This window comes from Heterodontus francisci, chromosome 5 (genome assembly GCF_036365525.1).
Source record: "Heterodontus francisci isolate sHetFra1 chromosome 5, sHetFra1.hap1, whole genome shotgun sequence".
Lineage (NCBI taxonomy): Eukaryota > Metazoa > Chordata > Chondrichthyes > Heterodontiformes > Heterodontidae > Heterodontus > Heterodontus francisci.
Genome location: NC_090375.1, coordinates 146213857 through 146240173, shown reverse-complemented (window position 1 = coordinate 146240173; position 26317 = coordinate 146213857). Strand labels below are relative to the sequence as shown.

Here is a 26317-nt window from a genome sequence, read left to right as displayed (position 1 = left end):
TATTTTGGGGGTTGGAGTGAAGAGCTACAGCAGCCTGGACTAGCAGAGGATGAAATAACAATGGCAGCTGCCAGGAATGCGAATGCACACATGGAGGAAGCTCTTGTGGCCAGAGGACCAGTGGAACATTAAGGGAGTGGATGCCCTTCCTGTCACTGGATGCCTAAATGGCCACATGGGTTCAATTGAGGATACCCTGCAACTAGGGGAATCCAGAGATGGTGGCAAAACCCACTGCCCTCTGTCCCTGCAAGACCTCATCTGTCGTGAAATGAATGTACTGTCCAGCTTTGGCAAAGAGGACATCAGTGACCTGCGAGGTACAGTGACGTGCAGCCATTTGCGAGATGCCACTAAGGTCCGCAGCTGATCCTTGGAAGGAGCTGGAAGTGAGGTTGTTCAAGGTCAGTGAGACAGACGGCCACAGGCAGGGCATGGCGACCAGTGCTGCGAGCTCTTTGGCGACAAGGGCACAGATGCCAGTGGCCATCTGCCTGGAGAGTCGCAGTCTCCAGCAGTACTGCTTCTCCGTCATCTCCAGTAGATCCTATGCAGAGGGTATGGCCTCCATATCGTTCCTTCTTGTTCCTCTTCCCTGTCTTCCTGATGCCCAGGGCTCTGCCCTTCCTGCAGAAGGTGCTGCTCCTGATCAGTACTAAGCCCAAAATCTGAGAGCCGTGCCCCCGTTACCAGCTGCTGCCTTCCTTGTGCTTAATTGTCCTTGGCAGGCCTGCCCCTTGCTCTTATGCCCCCGTGATGCCAGGAGGGCGACGACCACCTGCACAGCCTGAGCGCTGACTGCCCAGTCGCCCCGGCACCTGTTTGTCAATGGTCAAGTCCCCTTTGCGCTATTTAACCTTTTATGGGTCTGGGGTTAATTCCATAGGGTAGTCATGACTCGCTCCCCACTCTGTACCCGCCTCCCTTCACCTGGTCTTCCCCAGACAGCTCTTTGCAGCCTGTATGCCCCGTGAAAATCTCAACACCCCCACCCCCAATTTATGAGCTCCTCAACCACCCTAAATCGAGGATCGAGCAGGGTCTCAATACTGCCCTCCCTAGGAATGGCATTGGGGAAATGGCACACCAGCCGGCAGCGGTATTTTTGGGCCCCATCTGCCTCCGTTCCCACCCGTGGGTGGGCCTAAGAATTCAGCACCTAGTTTCAGCCAGAATGACTGTGATGGTTTTTAAATTCCATGTTCCGAGTTCAAGAGAACAAAATCATCCAGTATTCTGGCTCCCAATCATTATCTACTGAACATACTCAAATATGAATTAGGAGTATGAGTAATCCACTCGGCCGCTCGAGCCTGCTCCGCCATTCAATAAGATCATGGCTGATCTGATTGTAACCTCGACTCCACATTCCCGCTTAGCCCGATAACCTTTCATCCCCTTCCTTATCAAGAATCTATCTACCTCTGCCTTAAAAATATTTAAAGACTCTGCTTCCATCGCCTTTTGAGGAAGAGAGTTCCAAAGACTCAAGCCTCAGAGAAAAACTTCTCATCTCTGTCTTAAATGGCTGATCTCTTATTTTTAAACAGTGACCCCAAGTTCCACATTCTCTCACAAGGGGAAACATCCTTTTCACATTCACCCCGTCAAGATCATCAGGATCTTATGTTTCAATCAAGTCGCCTCTTACCCTTCTAAACACCAGCGGATACAAGCCTAGCCAGTCCAACCTTCCTCATAAGACAAACTGCTCATTCCAGGTATTCGTCTAGTAAACCTTCTATGAACTACTTCCAACACATTTACATCCTTCCTTAAATTAGGAGACCAATACTGTACACAGTACTCCAGATGTGGTCTCACCAATGCCCTATATAACTGAAGCGTAACTGAAGCGGGCGGCACGGTGGCGCAGTGGTTAGCACTGCAGCCTCACAGCTCCAGCGACCCGGGTTCAATTCTGGGTTCTGCCTGTGTGGAGTTTGCAAGTTCTCCCTGTGTCTGCGTGGGTTTTCTCCGGGTGCTCCGGTTTCCTCCCACAAGCCAAAAGACTTGCAGGTTGATAGGTAAATTGGCCATTATAAATTGCCACTAGTATAGGTAGGTGGTAGGGAAATATAGGGACAGATGGGGATGTGGTAGGAATATGGGATGGTCATTAGTGATGGTCAGCACAGACTCGGTGGGCCGAAGGGCCTGTTTCAGTGCTGTATCTCTAAACTAAACTAAACATAATCTCCTTAATTTTGTATTCAATTCCCTTTGCAATAAACAATAACATTCTATTAACTTTCCTAATCATGTGCTGTACCTACACACTAACCTTTTGTGATTCATGTACTGGGACACCCAAATCCCTCTGCATCTCAGAGCTCTGCAATCTCTCACCATTTAGATAATATGCTTCTTTTTTTATTCCTGCCAAAATGGACAATTTCCTATATTATACTCCCATTTGCCAGATCTTTGCCTACTCACTTAACCTATCTATATCGTCTGCCTGCAATGAATTTGGCCTAACCATCAGCCTCAAGAAAACGAACATCATGGGGCAGGATGTCAGAAATGCTCCATCCATCAATATTGGCGACCACGCTCTGGAAGTGGTTCAAGAGTTCACCTACCTAGGCTCAACTATCACCAGTAACCTGTCTCTAGATGCAGAAATCAACAAGCGCATGGGTAAGGCTTCCACTGCTATGTTCAGACTGGCCAAGAGAGTGTGGGAAAATGGCGCACTGACACGGAACACAAAAGTCCGAGTGTATCAGGCCTGTGTCCTCAGTACCTTGCTCTACGGCAGCGAGGCCTGGACAACGTATGCCAGCCAAGAGCGACGTCTCAATTCATTCCATCTTCGCTGCCTTCGGAGAATACTTGGCATCAGGTGGCAGGACTATATCTCCAACACAGAAGTCCTTGAAGCGGCCAACATCCCCAGCTTATACACACTACTGAGTCAGCGGCGCTTGAGATGGCTTGGCCATGTGAGCCGCATGGAAGATGGCAGGATCCCCAAAGTCACATTGTACAGCGAGCTCGCCACTGGTATCAGACCCACCGGCCGTCCATGTCTCCGTTATAAAGACGTCTGCAAACGCGACATGAAATCGTGTGAGATTGATCACAAGTCGTGGGAGTCAGTTGCCAGCATTCGCCAGAGCTGGCGGGCAGCCATAAAGACAGGGCTAAATTGTGGCGAGTCGAAGAGACTTAGTAGTTGGCAGGAAAAAAGACAGAGGCGCAAGGGGAGAGCCAACTGTGCAACAGCCCCAACAAACAAATTTCTCTGCAGCACCTGTGGAAGAGCCTGTCACTCCAGAATTGGCCTTTATAGCCACTCCAGGCGCTGCTTCACAAACCACTGACCACCTCCAGGCGCGTATCCATTGTCTCTCGAGATAAGGAGGCCCAAAAGAATCCCTATGTAGCCTCCTTTTCTTTTTAAAATATCTATAGAAACTCTTATGTTTTTATATTTCTAGCCAGCTTCCTCTCGTACTCTAACTTTTCTCTCCTTATCAATCTTTTAGTCGTTCTTTGTTGTTTTTTATATTCTGTCCAACCTTCTGTCCTGCCACCCATCTACGCACAATTATATGCTTTTTCTTTAAGTCTGATACTATCTTTAACTTTTCTAGTTAACCATGGATGGTGAGTCCTCCCCTTGGAATTTTTCTCTCATTGGAATGTATCGATTCTGTGTATTCTGAAATATCCCCTTAAATGTCTGCCACTGCATCTCTATTGACCTGTCCCTTAACCTAATTTGTCAGTTCACTTTAGCTAGCTCTGCCCACATAATTGCCCTTATTTAATCTTAAAATACTAGTCATGGACCCATTCCCCTCTCCCTCAAACTGAATGTAAAATTCAATCGTATATTGAACGCTGCTAACTAGGGGCGCCTGCACTATGAGATCTTCAATCCCACCTCATTGTACAGATAGCCTGCTCTCTGGTTGGCTCCAGAACGTGCTGTTCTAAGAAACTATCCTGAAAATATCCCATGGCCATAGGCCACCTTTGCCCATCTGATTCTTGTAGTCTATATGTAGATTAAAATCCCCCATGATTATTGCTGTTACCTTTCTGACAAGCTCCCATTTCTTCCTTTATACTCTGTCCTACCATGTGGTTACTATTAGGAGGCCTTTACACCACTCCCACGAGTGACTTCTTGCCTTTATCATTTCTCACCTCTACCCAAACCGCATCTACATCCCGATTTCCTGAACTTGGGTCATCCCTCTCTGATGTGCTAATACCATCATTCATTAACAGAGCTACCCCTCCACCTTTTCAGAGCTTCCTATCCTTGCTAAATGCCATGTACCCTTCAATATTCAGGTCCCAATCTATGTCATCCTGCAGCCATGTCTCTCTAATGGCTATCAGATCATGCTTATTTATTTCTACTTGCGCTATCAGTTCATCTGTTTTGTTTCGAATACTACACCCATTCTGATACATAGCCTTTACTTTTGTCTTTTTATTATTTTTGTAACATTTAGCCTTGACTGCTGATTTACTTTTAGATTTGTACTCTGTCCCTTCCCGTCATGGTCTGTTTACCAGTTCCCATACCTTTCTGTCTTGCCTTGTCTCTACTCTTTGATACCACATCTTCCCAAATTTGATCCCTTGCCACCACTATTTAGTTTAAAACTCTGTCTACGTCCCTAGTTATGCGGCTCGCTAGAACACCAGCCCCAGCACGGTTCAGGTGTAGACTCTCCCAACGGTACAGCCCCCACTTTCCCCAGTACTGGTGCCAGTGCCCCACAAACCGGAACCCATTTCTATCACACCAGTCTTTGAGCCACGCATTCATTTCTTGAATATTATTTGTCCTATGCCAATTTTCATGTCGCTCAGGTAATAATCCAGAGATTACAGGTCTACTAACTCCACTATGTGTGTATTTGCATCCTTTATCCAAATTTAAAATTCCCTTTCTTTTATTTTTCTTTTAAACTCAAAAGTATTTTTCTTTCCACTTGCAGTCCTGCAACAAATCTCCTGAGGGTCCTGGAGATTGTCGTCATAAGATCAGCTAATTCATTGTACAATGTTGCAAAGTAACTGGGTGTGTTTTACTGACGTAAATGGGAACTTTCAGTTAGCAAGTCCTTGGCAGTGTAATACGAAACATGCTGAACCATCAATTGTAAGACATGCTGACACACACCTCTGCATGTGACTGGTAGGAAGCATTTCTGACTTGCAAAGCTGAACAAAGGATTATGTAACATATTGGAAGCTTTGGGAACAATTTTATACATCTGGAATTAAAATGCTGTTAAGTACCAATAACGACAATAATTTATGTCTTCCTAAGCAATAATATAATCAATTAAAGTGACATAACTAGCATGCACCTACCAACACACCGGTGCAGTTCTTACTTCTCTCTCTACTTATTACTCTGAAAATAGCAATTCATGCTGGGGTATGGGTCTGAACACACTGGAAGCCATCATAGGACTGTCCTCTTGCTATTAAACTGGAAAGGTAGAGTGATCACAGCTGAGCCCAACCCCATCTTCATTCAACATCCACACATTTCAGCAGAGCACCATGAAATAAAAATAAAAACAGGAACTCTATCACTTCCCACTTGCAAGCTTTGGGATCCCTCAGCAAATTATAATATACACACCCGCCGCTATCCTGGCTGACATCAAATCGAACTGGAGGCTCTCATCATTTAACCAGAGAGCTACATGAAGTTATTATGCATCAATAGACAACTAAAGGCCAGGTCAGGTTTAAATGTGATAATTTATCAATGCAGGAGTTGGGGGTGGTGGGGGGCTAGGGGTGCAGAGGTAAGTGACCATTTGGTCTAATAGAAACAATTATAATTTTATACATTTAATTGAGGAAGAACCACTTTACATTGAACCTCAAAAAGCAACTAATCAATTGCAAAGAATAAAACAAATTCTCACCATGTTGAATAATGCCATGCTCCAACAGCCTACAACACAGCTGTTCCCCTTCACTCCTTAGGGCAACTTCTCCTTCTTGTATCAGCCAGTCAATAAATTCACCTGCTACAAAAGCACGCTGGTATTTCACTCCTTCCTTCTCCCGTGTCTGCATCAGCAAGTTCTCAGTGCTCATCAACCTATCATGACAAAGATACAAATACAGCCCTCGACTTAAAATAGCTCTGCCTGTATAAACAGTGACTGACTCTGGAGGAAAGAAACCCAGGAATCCAAAAATAGGGATGCAGCATCAATGCTCTCTAACCCAAGCCAAAGCTCAATCACAAAGGAGAACTTTCACTTGTGAATATGGTGATACGCTTAGTCCATCAGTCAATGTGTGGTGTGGCAACTACTATAAAATAGAGACCAGCTCATGACTTAAGTTTTTTTTTTGGGCTTAGAAAACCTGCATGGAAACTCTGCATAGGATAAAGAAATGTGTGATGAAAGGGTATTCAAATTCAAGAACATAACTTAAAAATTAAAAGTTCAAATGACATATTAAAGCTTTGATTTAATTATTTTATGCACAGCCACTGGACCTTGGTGACTTGGGGAAGATGTTTACAGAGAAGTGACATATCAAGATTTATGGTGGTCAGGAGGCTTCGCTTTTGGAATATTGCTTTGGTTCAGTTGGGGTGTGGACTTTTATTGAAAGCAACTGGATTTGTGGCCGGCTTAAAAAAAAACACCCAGTTCCACTTTCTCTAGCTCTCTGGAAAAACCCTATGAATCCAGAGTGTGAGAGCTAAAACCCCTAATGCAAAATTTCTTCTGAGACACTCCTGGAAGACCTGCCAGATTTATTCTCGATGTCGCCTGAGAAGAACTGCACCAGAAAAGACCCCAGTGACCTATGTGTATTTGGACGCCAGACTGTATGCTATTTTTGGGACACAACAAAATTCTTGAAGAAGACGACAAAAATAACAAGTATTTGGCCAAAATATTCTTACGTTTTTTTTGTAAAAGACCTTTACAGAAATTTTTTTTTTTCTCTTTAACCTGTGCATGTTTGTGTGTGCGTGTGAGAGAGTGCGCGCATTTATGTTAATGCTTTGCTTCTTTATTATTGGGGCAGCACAGTGGCGCAGTAGCTAGCACCACAGCCGCACAGCTCCAGCGACCCGGGTTCAGTTCTGGGTACTGCCTGTGTGGAGTTTGCAAGTTCTCCCTGTGACCGCGTGGGTTTCCGCCGGGTGCTCCGGTTTCCTCCCACAGCCAAGGTCTTGAAGGTTGATAGGAAAATTGCCCATTGTTAATTGCCCCTAGTGTAGATAAGTGGTAGGAGAATGGTGGGGATGTGGTAGGGAATATGGGATTAATGTAGGATTAGTATAAATGGGTGGTTGTTGGTCGGCACAGACTCGGTGGGCCAAAGGGCCTGTTTCAGTGCTGTATCGCTCTATGACTATGACGATGAAAACAAGATTTATCCAGTAAACAGAAACAAAAAAATAAAGAAACATGGTTGGTGTAATTTTATTCTGGCATAAAGAGTACAGTATATATGAGTGACCGTATCGGTAACTGGTAAACATTTAAATATATGTTGTGATCTGTGGAGAAGTGGAACTAGAAAAGACAGTGCATTCCTCCCGCCTCAGTCTTAACACAGTTAACTACACTCTAGTAGTTTAAAAATGTTTCTTCATAGTGTAAATTGCTCCTTGGATTCCTGCCGCTTCATATGCATCACAAAATAAACATCTTTGTTTGATGCATATCCTCTATTTAATATTGAAGATGCCACCAGAACATAAAAATGGATGGGACTGCTACGTGTGCCTGCAACTAAACTGATAGGGAAAGCTTTAACTCACATTTGCAACAGAAGCACAGTGAGCTCAGCTTTCAAATTTAGTGAACATCCATTTTTCTAAAATGCAGCCCAAGTTCAGGAGGTTGGATCCAACCAGAGTTGAAGCAATCGATAGGGTGGTGGAAGGGAAATGGTGACAACTATTATGCTTGTATTAAATTACTCAACATCAAGTAGCACCAGTTAAGTAGTGATGTAACTGGGAGCGTGAAAAAAGGCAACAATTTGACAAGCTCATTTTTCTTTACTGTCTATTATCAAACTACTTAAATGACCAAAAGTGTTCTTTTTGGGATGAATAAAAAAAAATTAAAAGATTTGTCATTAAGGCAGTAAAAAGCAGTCATGCAGTCTGGAAAGATTGCAGGTTCAGTTCTGGCTCTATACGGTTTGCTGATAGCAATTAGAGCAGTGTTGAAGAACACTACAATTATTGACAGCACCACTCTATTAGAAAGGTGAAGACAGTGGCCTTTCATTAGAAACACACAAGTAGGCTAACAGAAGAATCCGGCTCAGCCACGATTGACAGTTGAATAGCCTGCGGACATACAGTACCTCGGCTCTTAAAATTGGCCACCTGAGCGATATTGTAAGGTGCCCAATGAACATTTATGTTGCAATGAGTCAATGTCATTGGAACAGAAAGAGACAAGGGAGAATTTTGTTTTATTACAAATTTTTCCAAGAAATCACAAATACAATGGAAACAGATGTACTTGAGAATCATTGGACCGCTCAAAGTCATGGCAATTATTGTACAAATAATTAAACAGCAATTACTAACTTCAATGTTTGTCTACAAGAAAAATGAAATTATAGTGGCATGCAGCAAATTAATTGACAGACAGAAGTCAGATGTACAGTCTCCAGTTACCATAGAAACCATAATTAGTCATTTGACTTTTGCACTTGTGTACACAAAATTATACAAGTTGGACAGTTAAATGTGTTAAAACATGCCTAACTCAGATGCAGGGAGTAGCCTCATTTCTTTGTTCTGTTTCTACCTGTGAGTAAGAATTTCACTTGATAATGATATGGAATACGGACAAATTATTGAAATCTTCCTCATTCACAAATTAAACAGTTCCCTATAGCCATCAAAATTATCATTTTTAAACAGAGGTTCCAATCAACAGACATTACCTACTGGCACAGAATATGAAGATTTTTCACCAAATACTAAATGTCAAATAGAGAAATACGTACAACTTATTGTGGCAGACAGATTACATTCTTATTAGTCACTTGCAAAGTGACAACACCAGCATTTCTTTGTGCAGCAAGCATTTTACATCTTTCCATTGTAAACAAGCCAACAAGCAATTAGTAAGGAAACCTAAAGACACTTTGAACATAAGAAATACAAGAAATAGGGGCAGGAGTAGGCCATTCAGCCCCTCAAGCCTGTCTCGCCATTCAATAAGATCATGGCTGATCTGTCCCAGGCCTCAACTCCTCTTTCGGGCCTGCTCCACATAACCCTCAACTCCCCGAGATTTCAAAAATCTATCTACCTCTTCCTTAAATACATTTAGTGACCTGGCCTCCACAACTCTCTGGGGTCGAGAATTCCAGAGATTCACCACCCTCTGAGAAGAAATTCCTTCGCATCTCAGTTTTAAATGTGTGGCCCCCTTATTCTGTAACTATGTCCCCTAGTTCGAGATTCCCCCACCAATGGAAACATATTCTCAACATCTACTCTGTCAAGCCCCCTTAGAATCTTATACGTTTCAATAAGATCACCTCTCATTCTTCTAAACTCCAATGAGTAACTTGTTTAGTCGTTCTTAATAAGACAACCCCTTCATCCCAGGAATCAGCCTAGTAAACCTTTTCTAAACTGCTTCGAATGCTAGTATATCCTTCCTTAAATACAGGAACCAAAACTGTAAGCAGTACTCCAGGTGTGGCCTCACCAACACCCTCTACAGTTGTAACAAGATTTCCCGATATTTAAACTCTAACCCCCGAGCAATAAAGGCCAAAATTCCATTTGCCTTCCTAATTACTTGCAACACCTGCATTCTAACATTTTGTTTTTAATGTACAAGAACACCCAGATCCCTCTGTACTTTGGACTCTATTTTAACCCCACCCAATGGGCAAGAGGGGGTTTAAAGTATCAGGATCAAGCAATCTGACCCTACTCCCACATTTTAATATTTAGCGAACATAAATCATCATGGCCATTGATGATACTCCCACAAAATGCAGGCGGGACCCTAATCTACATTTAAAAATAGATATCAGTATGTGAGGGATGTGCCACACTAAGATTCCTGGCAGCAGATGCCAACTGTCCAAGGTATGTGAAGATCATCCCTTGTAGCAATCCGAGGGCCAGGAGGAGCAAGAGTGGCCCCTCCAAACAAGCCTTCAGCCTCTCCAGCCCCAATGACCTCCCCGCCCCCACCACCTATTACAGCCCTGATATCTTTAAACTTGCCCCCACCTCAATGTTCTGGCCCCTGCCTGTCCACCATGATGTGTGTATGTTAAATATTAGAACATATGGAAATAGGATCCTATTGCTTGATCCTGATATTTTAAACCTCATTTTGTAAGTGACTAATATTAATATAATCTGTTGTTGACTATTATTGCAAAAGGTTTTTTTTGTATTCAGAACTTCGAATTCTATGTATTTTAAAAGCTAAGAAAAGGATTTTTGCTCAGTAGACACTAACCTGCAAGTAGTTCGAATTCCAACAAGGTTTTGAATGGAAGTGGCGCAGTGGTTAGCACCGCAGCCTCACAGCTCCAGCGACCCGGGTTCAATTCTGGGTACTGCCTGTGTGGAGTTTGCAAGTTCTCCTTGTGTCTGCGTGGGTTTCCTCCGGGTGCTCCGGTTTCCTCCCACATGCCAAAGACTTGTAGGTTGATAGGTAAATTGGCCAGTAGCAATTGCCCCTAGTATAGGTAGGTGGTAGGGAAATATAGGGACAGGTGGGGATGTGGTAGGAATATGGAATTAGTGTAGCATTAGTATAAATGGGTGTTTGATGGTCGGCACAGATTCGGTGGGCCAAAGGGCCTGTTTCAGTGCTGTATCTCTAAACTAAACTAAAAGTTGAACTTTATGGGTACTTTGAAAGGAAGTTGAACATGTACAAGAACAGGAAAGCCAGCAATTTCAAGGAAACCACTGGGGTTTGACCTTTTTTCAGAGCAGCCTTTGAGTGACAAAGGGAGACACTGTCTGGAGACGTGACCATGTTCAGGAAGATCCTTTTTTCACCTTGGACCCTTTAAAAAGCCTGTGAATTGGGCAAAGGGCAGGCATTTGAAATCTTTGCTTTGACCTGCCTGAAGCGAGAGAGAAAGACCCAGAAAAGTGTTACCTCTCTCCATAAAGGAGACTTGCATTTCTTGAAAAGGAATCCTGCATTTGAAAGGCGGCAGATTCCTATTGCCACCAATCTCTGAAGAATTCCTGCATCCAGAGTGGTTCCTATTGCCTCCTCTGTTTTGGGAGGTCCTGAAATCTCAAGAATGCTTCTACTACTAGACTGCTGTTTTTAAAAACCCAAGCGGACCATTTGCTGCACCCTTGCTGAAAGACATGTGTGACACCTGCTGCAGACAAATTGCCTTGAAAGCCTACCCATCACAGACTGTTCATCAACCTCGCCTGGAGTGACTTCGAGTGGCATTCGACTATTCAACTCTGGGACACCTCACCGTACTGAAAACATCCTACCAGAACCTGATAAACGCAATTATTTTTTATTATTCCTTCTATTCCTAAGAAACAGCTAGAAACCAAAAGTCCTTTTTCCCCGGTTAACCTTTTTTTTTTGAATGCACGTCTGTGTGTATGAGGGTTAAGGAAATAAGGGTTTTTTTATGTATATACCAAAGAATAGCCAAATTAAACACTATTTTTCCCCCAGAATAAAGCACACCAAACCAGGTTTCTTTAAACAGCATTAACTATTTATGAAAAAAGAAATAATAAGTCTTAACTACTAACGAGATAAATAAATATATATATATATATATATATATATATATATATATATATATATATATATATATAATAGATTTATCTCGTTAGTAGTTAAGACTTATTATTTCTTTTTTCATAAATAGTTAATGTTGTTTAAAGAAACCTGGTTTGGTGTGCTTTATTCTGGGCGAAAATACAGTGTTTAATTTGGCTATTCTTTGGTAGGTGGGAAACTTTTTGATATGCTATAACCTGTGGAGTAGTGGGACTGAATTAACAGTGCATTACTCCTGCCTTGGTCGTAACACTATTGATTGGAACCGCTGTTTAAAAATTATAATGGACGGTTGTAGGCAGCAGTTTACTTTAAGAGGAAGAGTTCAATAATTTATCCATACTCCATGTCATGAACATACAAACTAGGAGCAGAAGTCGGCCATTCGGTCCCTTGAGCCTGCTCCACCATTCAATAGAATCATGGCTGATTTGCTTGTGTCTCAAATTCCACACTCCCATCTACCCCCGATAACCTTTAATTCCCTTGCCTAACAAGAATCTGTCTACCTCCGCCTTCAAAATATTCAATGATCCCACCTCCATCACTTTCTGAGGCAGAGTTCCAAAATCGGAGAATCTTCAAGAGAAAGAATTCTCTCCTCAACTCTGCCCTAAAAGGGCAACCTTTAATTTTAAAACAGTGCGTCCTAGTTCTGAACTCACCTGAAACATCCTTTCCACATCCACCTTGTCAAGACGGTTCAGGATCTTATATACTTCAATCACGTCTCCCTTCACTCTTCTAAACTCCAGTGAAAACAAGCCCAGTCTGTCCAACCTTTCCTCATAAGACAACCTGCTCATTCCAGGTATCAATCTCGTAAACCTCCTCTGAACCGCCTCCAACGCATTTATATCCTTCCTTAAATAAGGAGACCAAAACTGCACACAATATTCGAGATGTGATCTCCCCAATGCCCTGTAAAACTGAAGCAGAAAGAACATCCTTACATTTATTTTCAATTCCTCTCGTAATAAAGGGTAGCATTCCATTAACCTTCTTTATTACTTGCTGTACCTGCATACTGACATTTTGCGATTCATGCACTCTAACCCTTAGATCCATCTGCACCTTGGAATTCTGCAGTCGTTCTCCATTTAAGTAATACTCTGCTTTTTCATTCTTCCTGCCAAAGTGAACAACTTCACATTTACCCACATTATATTCCATCTGCCAGATTTTTGCCCACTCACTCAACCTATCTATAATCGGTGTGCAACCTCCTTATGTCGTCTTCACAACATACTTTCCTACCTATCTTTGTCATCTGCAAATTTAGCTACCATGGCATTGCTCCCCTCATCTAAGTCATTGATATAAGTTGTAAAGGTTGAGGCTCCAGCACAGACCACCTGTGTGACTCCACTCGTCATATCCTGCCAATCAGAAAAGGACCCATTTATGCATACTCTGTTTTCTGCCAGCCAGCCAATCTTCTATCCATGCTAATATGTTACCCCCTACACCACGAGCTCCTACTTTGCACAACCTTTTATGTGGCACCATGTCAAATACCTTCTGGAAATCCAAGTATAGTATGTCAATGGGCTCCCCTTTATCCACAGCGCATGTTACTCCTTCAAAAGAACTCCAATAAATTGGTTAAACATAATTTCTCTTTCACAAAATTATGCTGACTATTCCCGATTACCTTGAATTTTTCTAAGTGCCCAGCTATAGCCTCCTTAATGATCGATTCGAACACCTTCCCTACGACAGACGTCAAGCTAACTGCTACTTTTTCTGCTACTTTCCGGTTTGGTGGAACTTTTCCAGAATCTAGTGAATTTTGAAAAATTTACACCAATGCATCTACTACCTCATTAACCACCTCTTTTAAGACCCTAGGTTGAAGCCCATCAGGACCCGGGGACTTGCAAGCCCGCAGCTCCATCACCTCAGTACCGCTTCCCTGGTGATTGTAATTTCCCCAAGTTCCCCTCTTCCTTCCACCTTTTACTGGAATTTTTTTGTCTCCTCTACAGTGAAGACAGAAACAAAATACTCGTTCATCACATCTGCCATTTCCTTATTATCTATTAACTCCCCATTCTCACTCTAGCGGACCAACACTCACTTTACTGATTCTTTTCATTTTTAAATACCTGTAGGAACCCTTGCTATCTGTTTTTACATTTCTAGATAATCTTCTCATACTCTAATTTCTTTCTCCAGATTAACCTTTTAGTCATTCTCTGCCGTTCTTTATATTCTGACCAATCATATGACCTGCCACTCACCTTTGTGCAATTATATGCTTTTTCCTTAAGTTTGATGCTTTCCTTAACTTCTTCAGTTAACCACGGATGGTGGGTCATTCCCTTAGAAATTTTCTTTATAGTAGGAATATACTTCTCCTGAATATTCTGAAATATCCCCTTAAATGTCTGCCACTGCTTCCCTCTTAATCTATCTCCAGACCTAGTAACCCAGTTCACTTCAAGTAACTCAGCTTTCATGCCCACATTGTTGCCCTTATTTTCAATTAAAATGCTAGTCTTAGATCCACTCTTCTCTCTTTCAAACTGGAATTCTCAATCACAGGTGGGAACAGAATAAAGAAATAAAACTATTCCCTGCATCTGAGTCAGACATGTTTTAACACATTTAACTGTCCAACTTGTATAATTTTGTGTACACAAGTGCAAAAGTCAAATGATTAATTATGGTTTCTATGGTAACTGGAGACTATACATCTGACTTCTGTCTGTCAATTTGCTGCATCACACTATAATTTCATTTTTCTTGTAGACAGACACTGCAGTTAGTAATTACTGTTTCATAATTTGTACAATAATTGCCATGATTTTGGCCCTGATATCCTCATTTCCCCGACCCCTCCAGCCGTGATCTGGGGTCGGAAGGCTTGTGGACAGCCTTCCCGCCATGCCACCAACTGAAGCCCTTAAGTGAGCAATTAATGCCCAATTAAGGGCCTCATCCCACCTCTGCTGGTATTCGCTATTGCTTGCTGGCTCCGGGATGGTGCTGGTGCCTCGTTAAAAGGCACCTAGTGCCTGATCCAGAGACTGGGCATCAGAAAGAGATGGGCCTGCCAAGAGCCACCCCAATGCCCTTGCTGCCAACCCCCAGACACTCTCCTTGGCAGTGACCTCCCCCACCCCCCCCACGAAACCCCTCCCGCCCTGTCTCACCTGTGGCCTGGGTCCAGCGCCTCCGGTGAGTCCAGTATCAACAGCAAGCACAACCTCTGCCGTGGCGCTGCTCAGTAAAAGAGCTGCCGGTCTCCAATTGGCTGTCAACTCTCAGCAGCCAGGACTTCTGTTGCCGGGGTCCTTAATCCTGGGGAAGGTCTGCTGCTGTCCACTTAAATGCCTAATTGGCATGGAATGCAGTGGGCCTCCCCTGAAGAGGTGACGCGTGGCTCTCGCTGCGCTTTTGCCTGTGGCTGAGGCCTCCGTCACCCAGATAAAACCCCGGCAATTAACTGTTTCTCTCCCCACAAATGCTGCCTGACCCAGAGTATTCCCAGCAATTTTTCATTTTTGTCTCAAAATTAATTCAGTTGCTGTCTTCAAGTCCATCAGTATACAATATTTACTACCCTAGTAGCTATACAAGATTTGAATGCTGCCATTAACAAAGTGGCTTCAATGTCTTGACATTCATTTCCTGCAAGATAATATGCGGGCTTTAAGATCCATCCCCAACAGAATCCACCTACTTTTCATACATCCTTTGGCCCCTTGTGAAAACCTTCACTTCGCTATCCAATGGGAAAGTGCCATCATCTTTTCTGAAGCGATAGAAAAGTTTGGCATCCTTAAATTCCTTATGCTCATCACAAACTAAAAGGAAAGCACAGGAAAATTCAAGATTAACACATTATGGAACACAGGTCAGTATCAGCTAATTAGGAGAATGTTGTGCTTGGGATGCTTCAGGAATGTTTCATTACATGGAACAGACAACCACACCAGCAGCAATTTGCAAGAGATTACTTTATCTGATCAACTCTATACTTTATCCATCAAATCTGCTTTTAAACTAAACTACAGCCAGATCACATACTTGAGCAACAGGAGCACGGAATTCATGACAACTTGAGAGAGTGATTATTCATTAAGTTTGGGGCGTTGAGAACATAGGTAAATTTGATAGTCATCTGAAATTATGATGACCTATCCCTTATTAAATCACAGCCCGAGAAATGGTCTCCCCTGGTGATTCCCTGACCATCAATATGATGGCTGGAACCTCAACATGGAGCCAGCTTTGGGGCAACAGGGTGAGAAATGGAATATGACAACAGATTTTTTTGTCCCTAAAGCAGGAATGGGTAGAGCAGGAAATGACCAGATTCACACATGCCTCAGATGGGTACATTCAAGACGTAACTGGGAGAAATTGGATAAGTGTAATAAAATGTAAGTTTAAGCATTGACAGGGAAGCGCTACATACAGCCAACAATATTTATTGTGAACACACACATATACATAAAGGTTTTATCTGACATTCAGAAATCAAAGAAATTGTATTACAAGTTAGAACAATTCCATGTTGGAAAGTCAGCAGTATGGTGACAAAACATCAGTGTCCAGACAGGCCATATCCAGATAGCACATAGGGTTGTTTTGAACACACATTGCAAGTATTCGGCCTCAGACATTTTGCTTGATGTAAGTGCAAACTCTGCTATACCAATCGCTTAGCAGCTGGCACAAGATTACCTTCATCAGAAGGTTGGGAGCAAATTATCTGCCTGGAATGGCAAACATCTTGGGAAACGAGAGGAAGGATATGGAAAAATACACCACGGAGTAAAATTTGGACTTCCTCACAATCACACTAACATTAACCATTTGTTCTGAGGAAGCACAGCCACTGAAGCTAAAAACAAAAAAAGTCTTTCGAGCTGTTTGGTATTCTTATGAACTTACCATGATGGATGACACCATGGTCCAATAGTTTTTGCATCAACTTGACTGCCATGTCCCTGTCAGCAGCATCTTTGTGATCTAGAAGCCAATCGATTAATTCTTTAGCGACAAAACAATTTGGATAGGTTCTAAGATGGTAGCGCCGATCTTTGATAACCTTTTCTTCATGAAGCCTTAGCCTGTAAGTAAAATTGCAATAATCCAATGAAAACTAAAGCAATACTAAGACCAAACTATTCTTCCTACATTCACCAGAGATATCTAAACAAATTAGAGAAAGTAAAGAAATTGCTGATTAGAAACACAAACGGATTCATCCTTTCCGGCAGGTTATGAGTGACTTCAAATAACCAGGAAGAGGTTGAACAATTACAACAAAAGCAGAGAATAAATAAATGTATTTACAGCAAGTACGTAAAAAAGGAATGAGGGGTGGATCACTGAAAGATCCTAGAGATGGTATGATATTCAATGACCAAAGGACTGTAAATACACTAAATTAATTCTTCTTTCCCATTTTATAGAGGTTGCCGTGGGAAACCTCCCCAGGATTCAAGTTGAATTTCCTGGGTGATGGAGTGGAAGGAGTGGAAATACCATCAAAAAGAAACACAAATATCAATTAGGGCACAACTGATGGGTTGAGGAAATAAAGGAAGACAAGGTACCAGGCCCAGGTGGACTTCGTATAAGGGCACCTAAAAAGAAACATCATGCCCTTGTCACGATCCTTTGGGAATCACTAGGAATGGAATCAGTGCTTAAGGATTGGAAAGTAGCCAACATAACAGTCTTGAAAAGCAGCACCAGGGATCCACAAGTAAGTGAGCCCAAAAATCAGTGTAGATAAAATATTAGAAGGCACACTTAAAGTGGGAATAATGAAACACCCAAATAGGTCTGGTATGGTTTGGGGGATCCAGTATTTGTAGAAAATCATGTTTTACAAATTTAAGCAACTGATCGAGTTGGTTGACAATAGAAATTCAGTGCATACTATGTTTAGTTTTCAACAAGGCTTTTGATGCTGTACCACACAAAAGATTAGTTCACAAAGTTCTTTTGGGCCTCCTTATCTCGAGAGACAATGGATACGCGCCTGGAGGTGGTCAGTTCACAAAGTAGCACGGCATTAAATAGACAAGCTTCTGAGGTTTACAAAAAAATTGGATAACCTTGAGAAAACAATGGGTAGTTGTGAATGGAGCAGTGATGATAATGGCATGGGGTTGCTAGCAGGATGTTATTTATAGTATATGCAAAATGATTAGGAGCTGAGGAAGGAAACAAAGCTAAGGGGGTCAGGAGGGGAAGTTTCAAACAATGAAGAAAAAAAAAAGAGATCTGGATAAATTGGAATGGTAGGCAGATGAGCATCAAATTACATTTAAATGGGGAAAAGTACATGGTACTGAGATTGGGAAAGAATATAAATGGCTCCAGGCTATAGGAGGCAACACAGGATGGAGACCTCGAGGCAGCTCACTGAAATCAGTAATGCAGTAATAAAAGCTAATCAGGTCTGGGAATGTATAGCCAGATCAACAGCGAACATCCCAGGAGAAGACAATGAGACTGTATAGAACAGCGGTATGGCTGCATATCAAGTTAGAGGCCTGCTACCCGACCCAAACCCGATGGGACCCGACGACATGTGTCGGGTTGGGCCGGACACACACGGTAAGTGCTCTGCTGGCAAGTAGTAAAAATAAAAATAAAACAAAACAAAACAAAACAAAACAAAACAAAACAAAACAAAAAACTTATCTGAGCTGAGAGTCCAGGACGAAACTGAGTCTGCGCAGTGAGCGAGTGACGTCACTATGCCATCTCGCGCATGCGCTGCAGCTTCTTGCAGGTTCGATGTCCGGAAGGTAAGTAAAGGGATGGTTGGGTAGGACTCAGGTCGGGCCGAGTAGTGGTGGGTTTGAGTCAGGTCGGGCTCGGGCCCGCTGTGGTTCAGTCAGGCTCGGGTCCAGTTCTTTTTCCTCGACCTAAAGCAGGCCTCTACATCAAGTCTGACACACAATTTTGATCATCACAGTACAGCAAGATTATCCAAGTACTGGCGGCTGTGCGGAAAAAGCAACTAAACCGACATCAAGCTTAAGTCATCTAAACTGTGAGGAGTGGCTGAAGATCCTGGGATTGTTTGCTGTGGAGCATAGTGGAAAATATATGCAAGATCCTTAACTAAACTGTGATATAATAGAGAGTGCCTCAAACTAGAAAGGGCAATGTGAGCTCAAGTTTAGAAAGGCAAAGGTCCATGTAGTTTAACTTTAACTTGTTTATGCAACGTGCCAGGAACCAAAAGAAAAGGCCAGAACAGATAGCAACTGATTGCCGTGGGAGACAAGAAGAAATTAGGCATAATGTAAGGGAAAACTGTCCAGATATTTGAGCGGGTTTGCAATTGAGTTATTAGTTTTGGTTCTCCTGCAATTTGTAACAATCCAACAAAACTAATTAACAATGATGCAACAACTGTTTGCAAAACCATGTACTAAGGAGCTAAAAGGTTACAGTAACTTCTGAAGGAATTAGCCTTTGACCAGGTAAGGAAACAATGATTGTTTCCAGCTTATTTTTCAAAAAAAAAAATCTTGTTTCTTCCTCTCCCAGCACATAAATATATAAGAATTGTAAATTAGACTGTTATCAAGTAAATCATTTTTTTTTAAATGGAAGAATTTGAGTTCACCTATCTTTACAATGGCAAAAACATACAGCTCAAACTCCATGCTGAAACGGATACAAAATGGCACTTTTGAATCATTAAATCCCCTCGAGTCTTACAGACTGCAACACAATCAGCCATTCGTTATTCACTATCTACAATGAATGGGTTATATTTGCTCCAGTCTATATAAGGACGTTTTGTATTCCACACTATGAAAAAAAACATGAAAAATTGAAGGAGGGATTGCAACACCATCTGATTTGAATGTTATTTATAAATTGACTTCAACGTTAATTTCCCAATAAACACAGACTTCATGCTTGAACTCACATTTTTCTCTAGTTTCTCTCCTATTTCCCCCCATGCCCTAGCTGAGCTTATTTTGTCCAGGAGACACACCTCCTGTCCTATGACTCTATTGCCACCAACAGTTAACCACCCAGTTTCCTTCCTGGTCTTTTATGTTAAGCTGATATTGTTAACGGTTCCCTCTCCTCAGGAACTGTCCCTTTCCCCTTCAAATCTGCTGTCATTACCTGTCTCTTTAAAAAAAAAAATACCCATGACCCCTTTGTCACCTACCAAATCCTTGTCCCCTTCTCTCAACTCAATGTCCGAATGTCTCCAATCAGGTTTCCACCCCTATTACAGCACTGAAACTGCCCTCAAAGTCACAAATAACACCCTACGCGATTGCGGCCATAGTAGACTACCTCTCCTCATCCTTCTCTACCTGTCTGCCACTTTTGACATGGTTGACCAGCTCTCCTCCATTGTTCAGCTAGGTGGGACTGCCCTTGCTTGGTTCCATTCCTATCTGTTGAATCATGGCCAGAGAATCATCTGCTATGGCTTCTATCCTTGGCCCCCTCCAATTTCTCTTATACATGCTGCCCTAGGTGACATCATGTGAAAATAGGTCAGGTTCCACATGTAGACTGACAACAAACACAACCTCAACATCACCCTTTTGACCCCAATACAGTCTCTAATTTGTCACACTCCTTGTCCAACTTCTAGCATTAGATAAGCAGAACTTTCCTCTAAACATTGGGAAGACTGAAGCCTGTACCTTTGGTACCTACCTACATCTTGGCCACTGTCTGAGGCTGTACCAGACTGTACACAACCCTGGAGTTCAATTAACCTCAAGCTAACCATTTGACTCGATATCCTCTGCATCACCAAAACCGCCTAATTCTGCCTGTGTAACATCCCCCATCTCTACCCCTATCTCAGCCCATCTGTTGTTAAGACCCTCATCCGTGCCTTTGTTACCTCTGGCATTGACTATATTAGTGCTTTCTTGACCAGTCTCCCACCCTGCACCCGCTGTAAACTTGAACTCATCTAAAACCCTGCTGCCATATCCTAAAGTACACCTAGTCCTGTTCACTCATTTCCCCTGAGCTCACTGACCTACAATGGATGTCGGTCGAGCAACACCTCAATTTTAAAATGCTCGTTCTTGAGGCCATGGAGGGATCCAAACACACCTTTCCCCATTGGTAAGGTTACTTGCCACTCATCAGACCAAACCTGAATGCTGTCCAGGTTTTGCTGCATGCGGGCATGACTGCTTCAGAATCTGAGAAGTTACAAATGGTACTGAACACCACAATTATCAGCAAACATCCCCACTTCTGACCTTGTGATGGAGGAAAGGTTATTGATGAAGCAGCTGAAGATGTTTGGGCATAGGACACGGCGCCAAGGAACTCCTACAGCAATATCCTGGGGCTGGGATGACTGGCCTCCAACAACCACAACCATCTTCCTTTGTGCTAGGTATGACTCCAACCAGAGCTTTCCATCCGATTCCCATTGACTCTAGCTTTACTTGGGCTCCTTGATGCCACATTTGGTCAGAATACTGCCATGATGTCAAGGGAATTAACTCTTGCCTCACCCCTGGAATTCAGCTCTTTTGTTCATGTTTGGACCAAGGCTTTTAATGGCGTCTGGCGAAAATCAAATTGAGCATCATTACCCAGTTTATTGCTAAGTCCCACTTGATAGAACTATTGAGACACCTTCCATCACTTTGCTGACAATTAAGAGTAGGCTGATGAAGAGGTAATTGGCCGGATTGGATTTGTCCTGCCTTTCTTTGGGCAAGGCATACCTAAGCAATTTTCCACTTTGTCGTTGGATACCAGTAGCTGTATTGGAACAGCCTGGCTAGAAGTGAGACTAGTTCTGGAGCACAGATCTTCAGCATGATAGCTGTGATGTGGTTTGGGCCCACAGTCTTTGCTATATCGAGTGTGCTCAGCCATTTTCTGATACCATGTGGAATTGAACTGGCTCAAGACTGGCATCTGAGATGATACAGACCTCAGGAGGAGGCCTAGATGAATCACACACTTGATACTTCTGGCTGAAGGTGGTTGCGAATGCTTCAGCCTAGTCTTCCACATTTGTGCTGGGCTCTGATATTGTGGAGGATGGGAATGCTCATGGAGGCTCTTCTTCATGTTAGTTGTTTAATTATCCACCACCATTGACAACTGGATGTGGCAGGACTGCAGATCATTGATCCGACCTATTGGTTGTCGGATCACTTTACTCTCTCTTTAGCATGCTGCTTCTTCTATTTAGTCACAAGTCACCTAGTCTGGGTGGGAGGCACCTAGGCGCTTAGGGAAGATGGGATGAAGATAACTTAAACTCTGATCACAATCTTTAATCCTCCTTGAATATTGGAGTGGTGCCAGAGGACTTGAGGTTTGCAAATGTTAACAATTAAAACAGAGATGGAGATAAACCTGGTATCAACAGGCCAATCAGTCTAACGCCAGTAGTGGGAAAACTACTACAGACTATTCTCCAAGACAAAATTGTCACTTGGAGAAGCTTGGGATAATAAGGGACAGCCACAATGGATTTGTTAAAGGCAAATCATGTCTGACTAACCTGATTGAGTTATTTGATGAAGTAGCAGAGAGGGTTGATGGAAGTAGCATAGTAGATTTTGGTTATATGGATTTTCAGAAGGTATTTGATAAAAGTACCTCAATACAGACTTTGAAAAATAGAAGCACATGGCATTAAAGAGACTGTAGGAAATTAGCCAAGGCATAGAAGGCAGAGTAGTGGTGAGTGGAGAGTGACTGGAGTGAAGTATGCAGTGAGATCCTTCAGGGATGTGTATTAGAATCACTGCTTTTCTTGTTATATATATAAAATGTCCTAGACTTGAGTATAGGGAGTACAATTTCAATTTCAGAGATTGCAAATGATACAAAACTTGGCATGTAGTAAATAGTGAACAGGACAGGAGCAAACTTTCGAGAACACAGATAGACTAGTGAAATGAGCGGACAAACAGCAGATGCAATTTTTAATGCAGAAAGGTGTGAAGTGATCCACTTTGAGAGAAACATGCCGAGGCTGTATAATCGAAAAGTGTACTATTTCAAATAGGATGCAAGAACAGAGGGACCTGGGAGTACCTATTCACAAATTTTTGAAGGTGGCAGGGCAAGTTGCTAAGGCAATGAAAAAGCGTATAGGATACTTGGCTTGGAAACAGGGGCATTGAATGCAAAAACAAGGAAGTCATGCTAAACCTTTACAAATCACTGGTTATGCCCCAGCTGGAGTATTGTGTACAATGCTGGGCATGGATGTCAAGGCTCTGAAGAGGATCCAGAGAAGGTTTACCAGGAGGATACTAGAGATGAGGGATTTCAGTTATGTGGAATGTTTAGAGAAGATGGGAGCGCTCTCTTTAGAGCAGAGAAGGTTGAAGGGAGACTTAAAAGAGGTGTTCAAAATTGTGTGTTTGGTTGGGGGGGGAAAAAGGGTTTTCGAAGTAAGTGAGGAGAAACTATTTTCTGTAACAAGTGGGTCAGTAACCAGAGGTCAGGATTTAAAATAATTGGTAAGGAAATTTAGTGGAAATGAGAAGAAATTTCTTCACACTGAGGTTGCTAAGATCTCTCAGTCAGCCATTTGCTGCACAATCCAGCCCATCAAGTCCATGCTGGCTCTCCGTGGAGCAATCCAGTCAGTCTCTGAAATACGCTCCCTCAAAGGGTGGTGGAGTCAGATCCCTTAGGAACTTTCAAAAGGCTTTTAGACATGTACTTGAAGAGAACTAATTTGCACTGTTATGGGAATAAAGCTAGGGTGTGGGACTAAATTGGACAGCTCTGAAGAGCTGACGTGTGTGACAGGCCTAATGACCTCCTTCTAGTGCTGTAAGAAGCTATGATTATAGCATACATGTAGTCCTGTGTTTTAGCTTCACCAGGTTGGTTGACACCTAATTTTTAGGTACACCTGGTGTTGCTCCTGGCATGATGCTCTATACTCACTAAAGCAGGATTGGTCAATTGACTTGATGATAATGGTAATGAAGGATATTGTCAGGCAAACCCTCCACCTGCCAAGACTGAGGCATACATTATTTCGCCACATGAACATTAAAACATAAAATTGTAAGCCCCTGACTGGAAAGACATTTGCATAGTAACAGACAATGTTGAAACAAGGGGACCCAGTTGTTGCTTGCTCAATACACAGAAGAAGCGGTTAGACCAGTTTTAGTCATATAACTGACTGACTGTTGGAGTTTTTTTGAATTTGAACTTCCAACAGGGAAAGAAATCAGAAATCACTTTTCTCCTGGACTGAGAAGACTTCTCTTCTGTCTGCTCTCATCTCACTCTCACCAGCTTCGGAAACCATTGAAGACACATGAACCCCAAAAGAGAAAAATCTCCTTCAGTGAAGAAGGTCCAAGAAGAATACTGGGCCCCAATGAAAAGTAACAGCTGTCTGCAATCAAGGACTCTACAGCAAGCTGGAAACACAGAAACAGTAACAAGAAACCTCCTTTTAGAGACTGCCTCAAACCTCTCCATTTTTATTTTTTTTCTGCTCTTTTCTGTCCCTATTTGCATGTGCGTATTGCATGCTAGCATGGGCACATCGTATATCCGTAGGCATTAACCATATTAAAATTTAAGTTTAAGGTTTAATAAATTTCACTTTTCTTCTTTAAACCTAAAGAAACCCTAGTGTGTTCATTTCTTTGCCTTATAATTGGAAAGTTGTGAACAAGGATTCACAAAGGGGGAGCTCAAAACACTGTTTAAAATAAAACCCTGTTACAGTAAGACCAGGTGAAGACAGTAACAGACCCCTAGACACCTTTCTCACCTGGTCGTAACAATATGCTGGACCATGAGGTCATAGATTGGGCTGAAATACAATTCTGCCCCTGCTAACTGTCCACAGCAACTCATGGATCCCCAGACTTGAGGGGATAGATCTGTTCTGAACCGATCCCATTTAGCACAGTGATAGTGCCATACAACATCATGGAGAATGTCCTCAGCATGATTATACAGCTCGCTGCCTATTCCAACTTTTTGCAAGACCTAGACCAGGACAATTAGACCTATTCCCCTGCTCTTTCCCGTAGCCCTGTTAAGTTTTTCCCCTTCCAGTATTTATTCAAGTCCCTTTTCAGTTATTATGGAATTTGCTTCCACCCTTTCGGGCAGTGCATTCCAGATCATTATAACTCACTACATGATTATCATGTGACTTCCAATTCTTTCACCAATTAGCTTAAATCTGTGCTGTCTGGTTACAGACCCTTGTGTCATGGAAAACAGTTTTCCCTTACTTTAATCAAAACCCTTCAAGATTTTCTATCAATTCTTCCTTTAACCTCCTGTACTTGAAGGAAAGCCACCAGAGTTTCTCTAGTCTCTCAACATAACTGAAGTCGTTCATCCTTGGTACAATTCTAGTAAATCTCCCCTGCACCCATACGAAGGCCTTGACATCCTTCCAAAGTGTGGTGCTCAGAAATGCCCACAATACTCCAGCTGGGCTTTAACCATTGTTTTATGCTATACACTTATACCTTCCTTGCATTTGAACTCTCTGCTTTTATTTATAAAGCCAAGTATCTGGTAAGCCTTTTTAACAGTCTTTTCGACTGCCATAGATATATAAAATAAATATACACCTGCCCCCTCACCCCCAAGCCTATTTTCCTGCACCTCTTTACAAATGTACCATTTAGTTTATATTGCCTGTCCTGATTCTTCCTGCCAAAACTTATCACTTCTTTGCATTAAATTTCATCTGCTCGGAGTCTGTCTATGTCCTCTTGGCATCTTATACCATCTTGCTCACTGTTTACTACATTTCTGAGTTCAGTGTCATCAACAAATGCATCATTAACATATATCAAAAAGAGCAGTGGTCCTAATACCAATCCCTGAAGATCACCACTGCACACACCCTACTAGTCTGAAAAACAACCGTTCACTACCACTTTCTGCTTTTTGTCCCTTAGCAGATTTTATTTTTTTGACATGCAGCTCTTTAGTTTTGCTAACAAGTCTATTATGTGGTATTTTATCAAATGCCTTTTAAAAGTCCATATACACTTCAACTGCACTACCTTCACCGTTAGCTCAAAGAACACCATCATGTTAGTCAAATACGATTTGCCTTTCACACATCCAGGCTGACTTTCAATTGTTAGCCCATACTTTTCCAAATTCCTATCAATTTTGTCCATGATTATTGGCTCCATAAGATTCCCCACCGCTGACATGTACGGAAACAAAAGATGGATATACAAGGCAATAGTAGAACCATTATCAGCACCTGCTCTCTGAAAAAAATTCTGAATATACAAATTAGGAGTAGGCCACTCGGTCCCTCAAGCCTGCTCCGCCATTCAATAAGATCATAGCTGATCTGATTGTAATATCTACGCCACATTCCCACCTACCCAATACCCTTCCACCCCCTTGCTCATCAAGAATCTATTTACTTCTGCCTTAAAAATATTTAAAGACTCTGTTTCCACTGCCTTTTCAGGAAGAGAGTTTCAAAGACTCACGACCCTCCGAGAGAAACAATTTCTCCTCATCTCTGTCTTAAATGGGCGACCCCT

General features: G+C 42.4%; 1 protein-coding gene across 3 annotated transcripts in view; it reads right to left on the bottom strand.

Annotated features, from left to right (window-relative positions):
* deptor (DEP domain containing MTOR-interacting protein) overlaps positions 1 to 26317 on the bottom strand; it is an 83537-nt gene that overhangs the window by 42498 nt on the left and 14722 nt on the right. For 2 of the 3 annotated variants that reach the window (XM_068032207.1, XM_068032206.1), the window contains exons 3-5: positions 16704 to 16882; positions 15487 to 15610; positions 5916 to 6094 (exon numbers count right to left, since the gene is read on the bottom strand). In XM_068032207.1, the coding sequence (XP_067888308.1) occupies positions 5916 to 6094; positions 15487 to 15610; positions 16704 to 16882 (482 nt within the window). Of the gene's footprint in view, positions 1 to 5915; positions 6095 to 15486; positions 15611 to 16703; positions 16883 to 18802; positions 18861 to 26317 lie in introns of those variants that run through there. The other variant, XM_068032208.1, reaches the window with a different exon arrangement.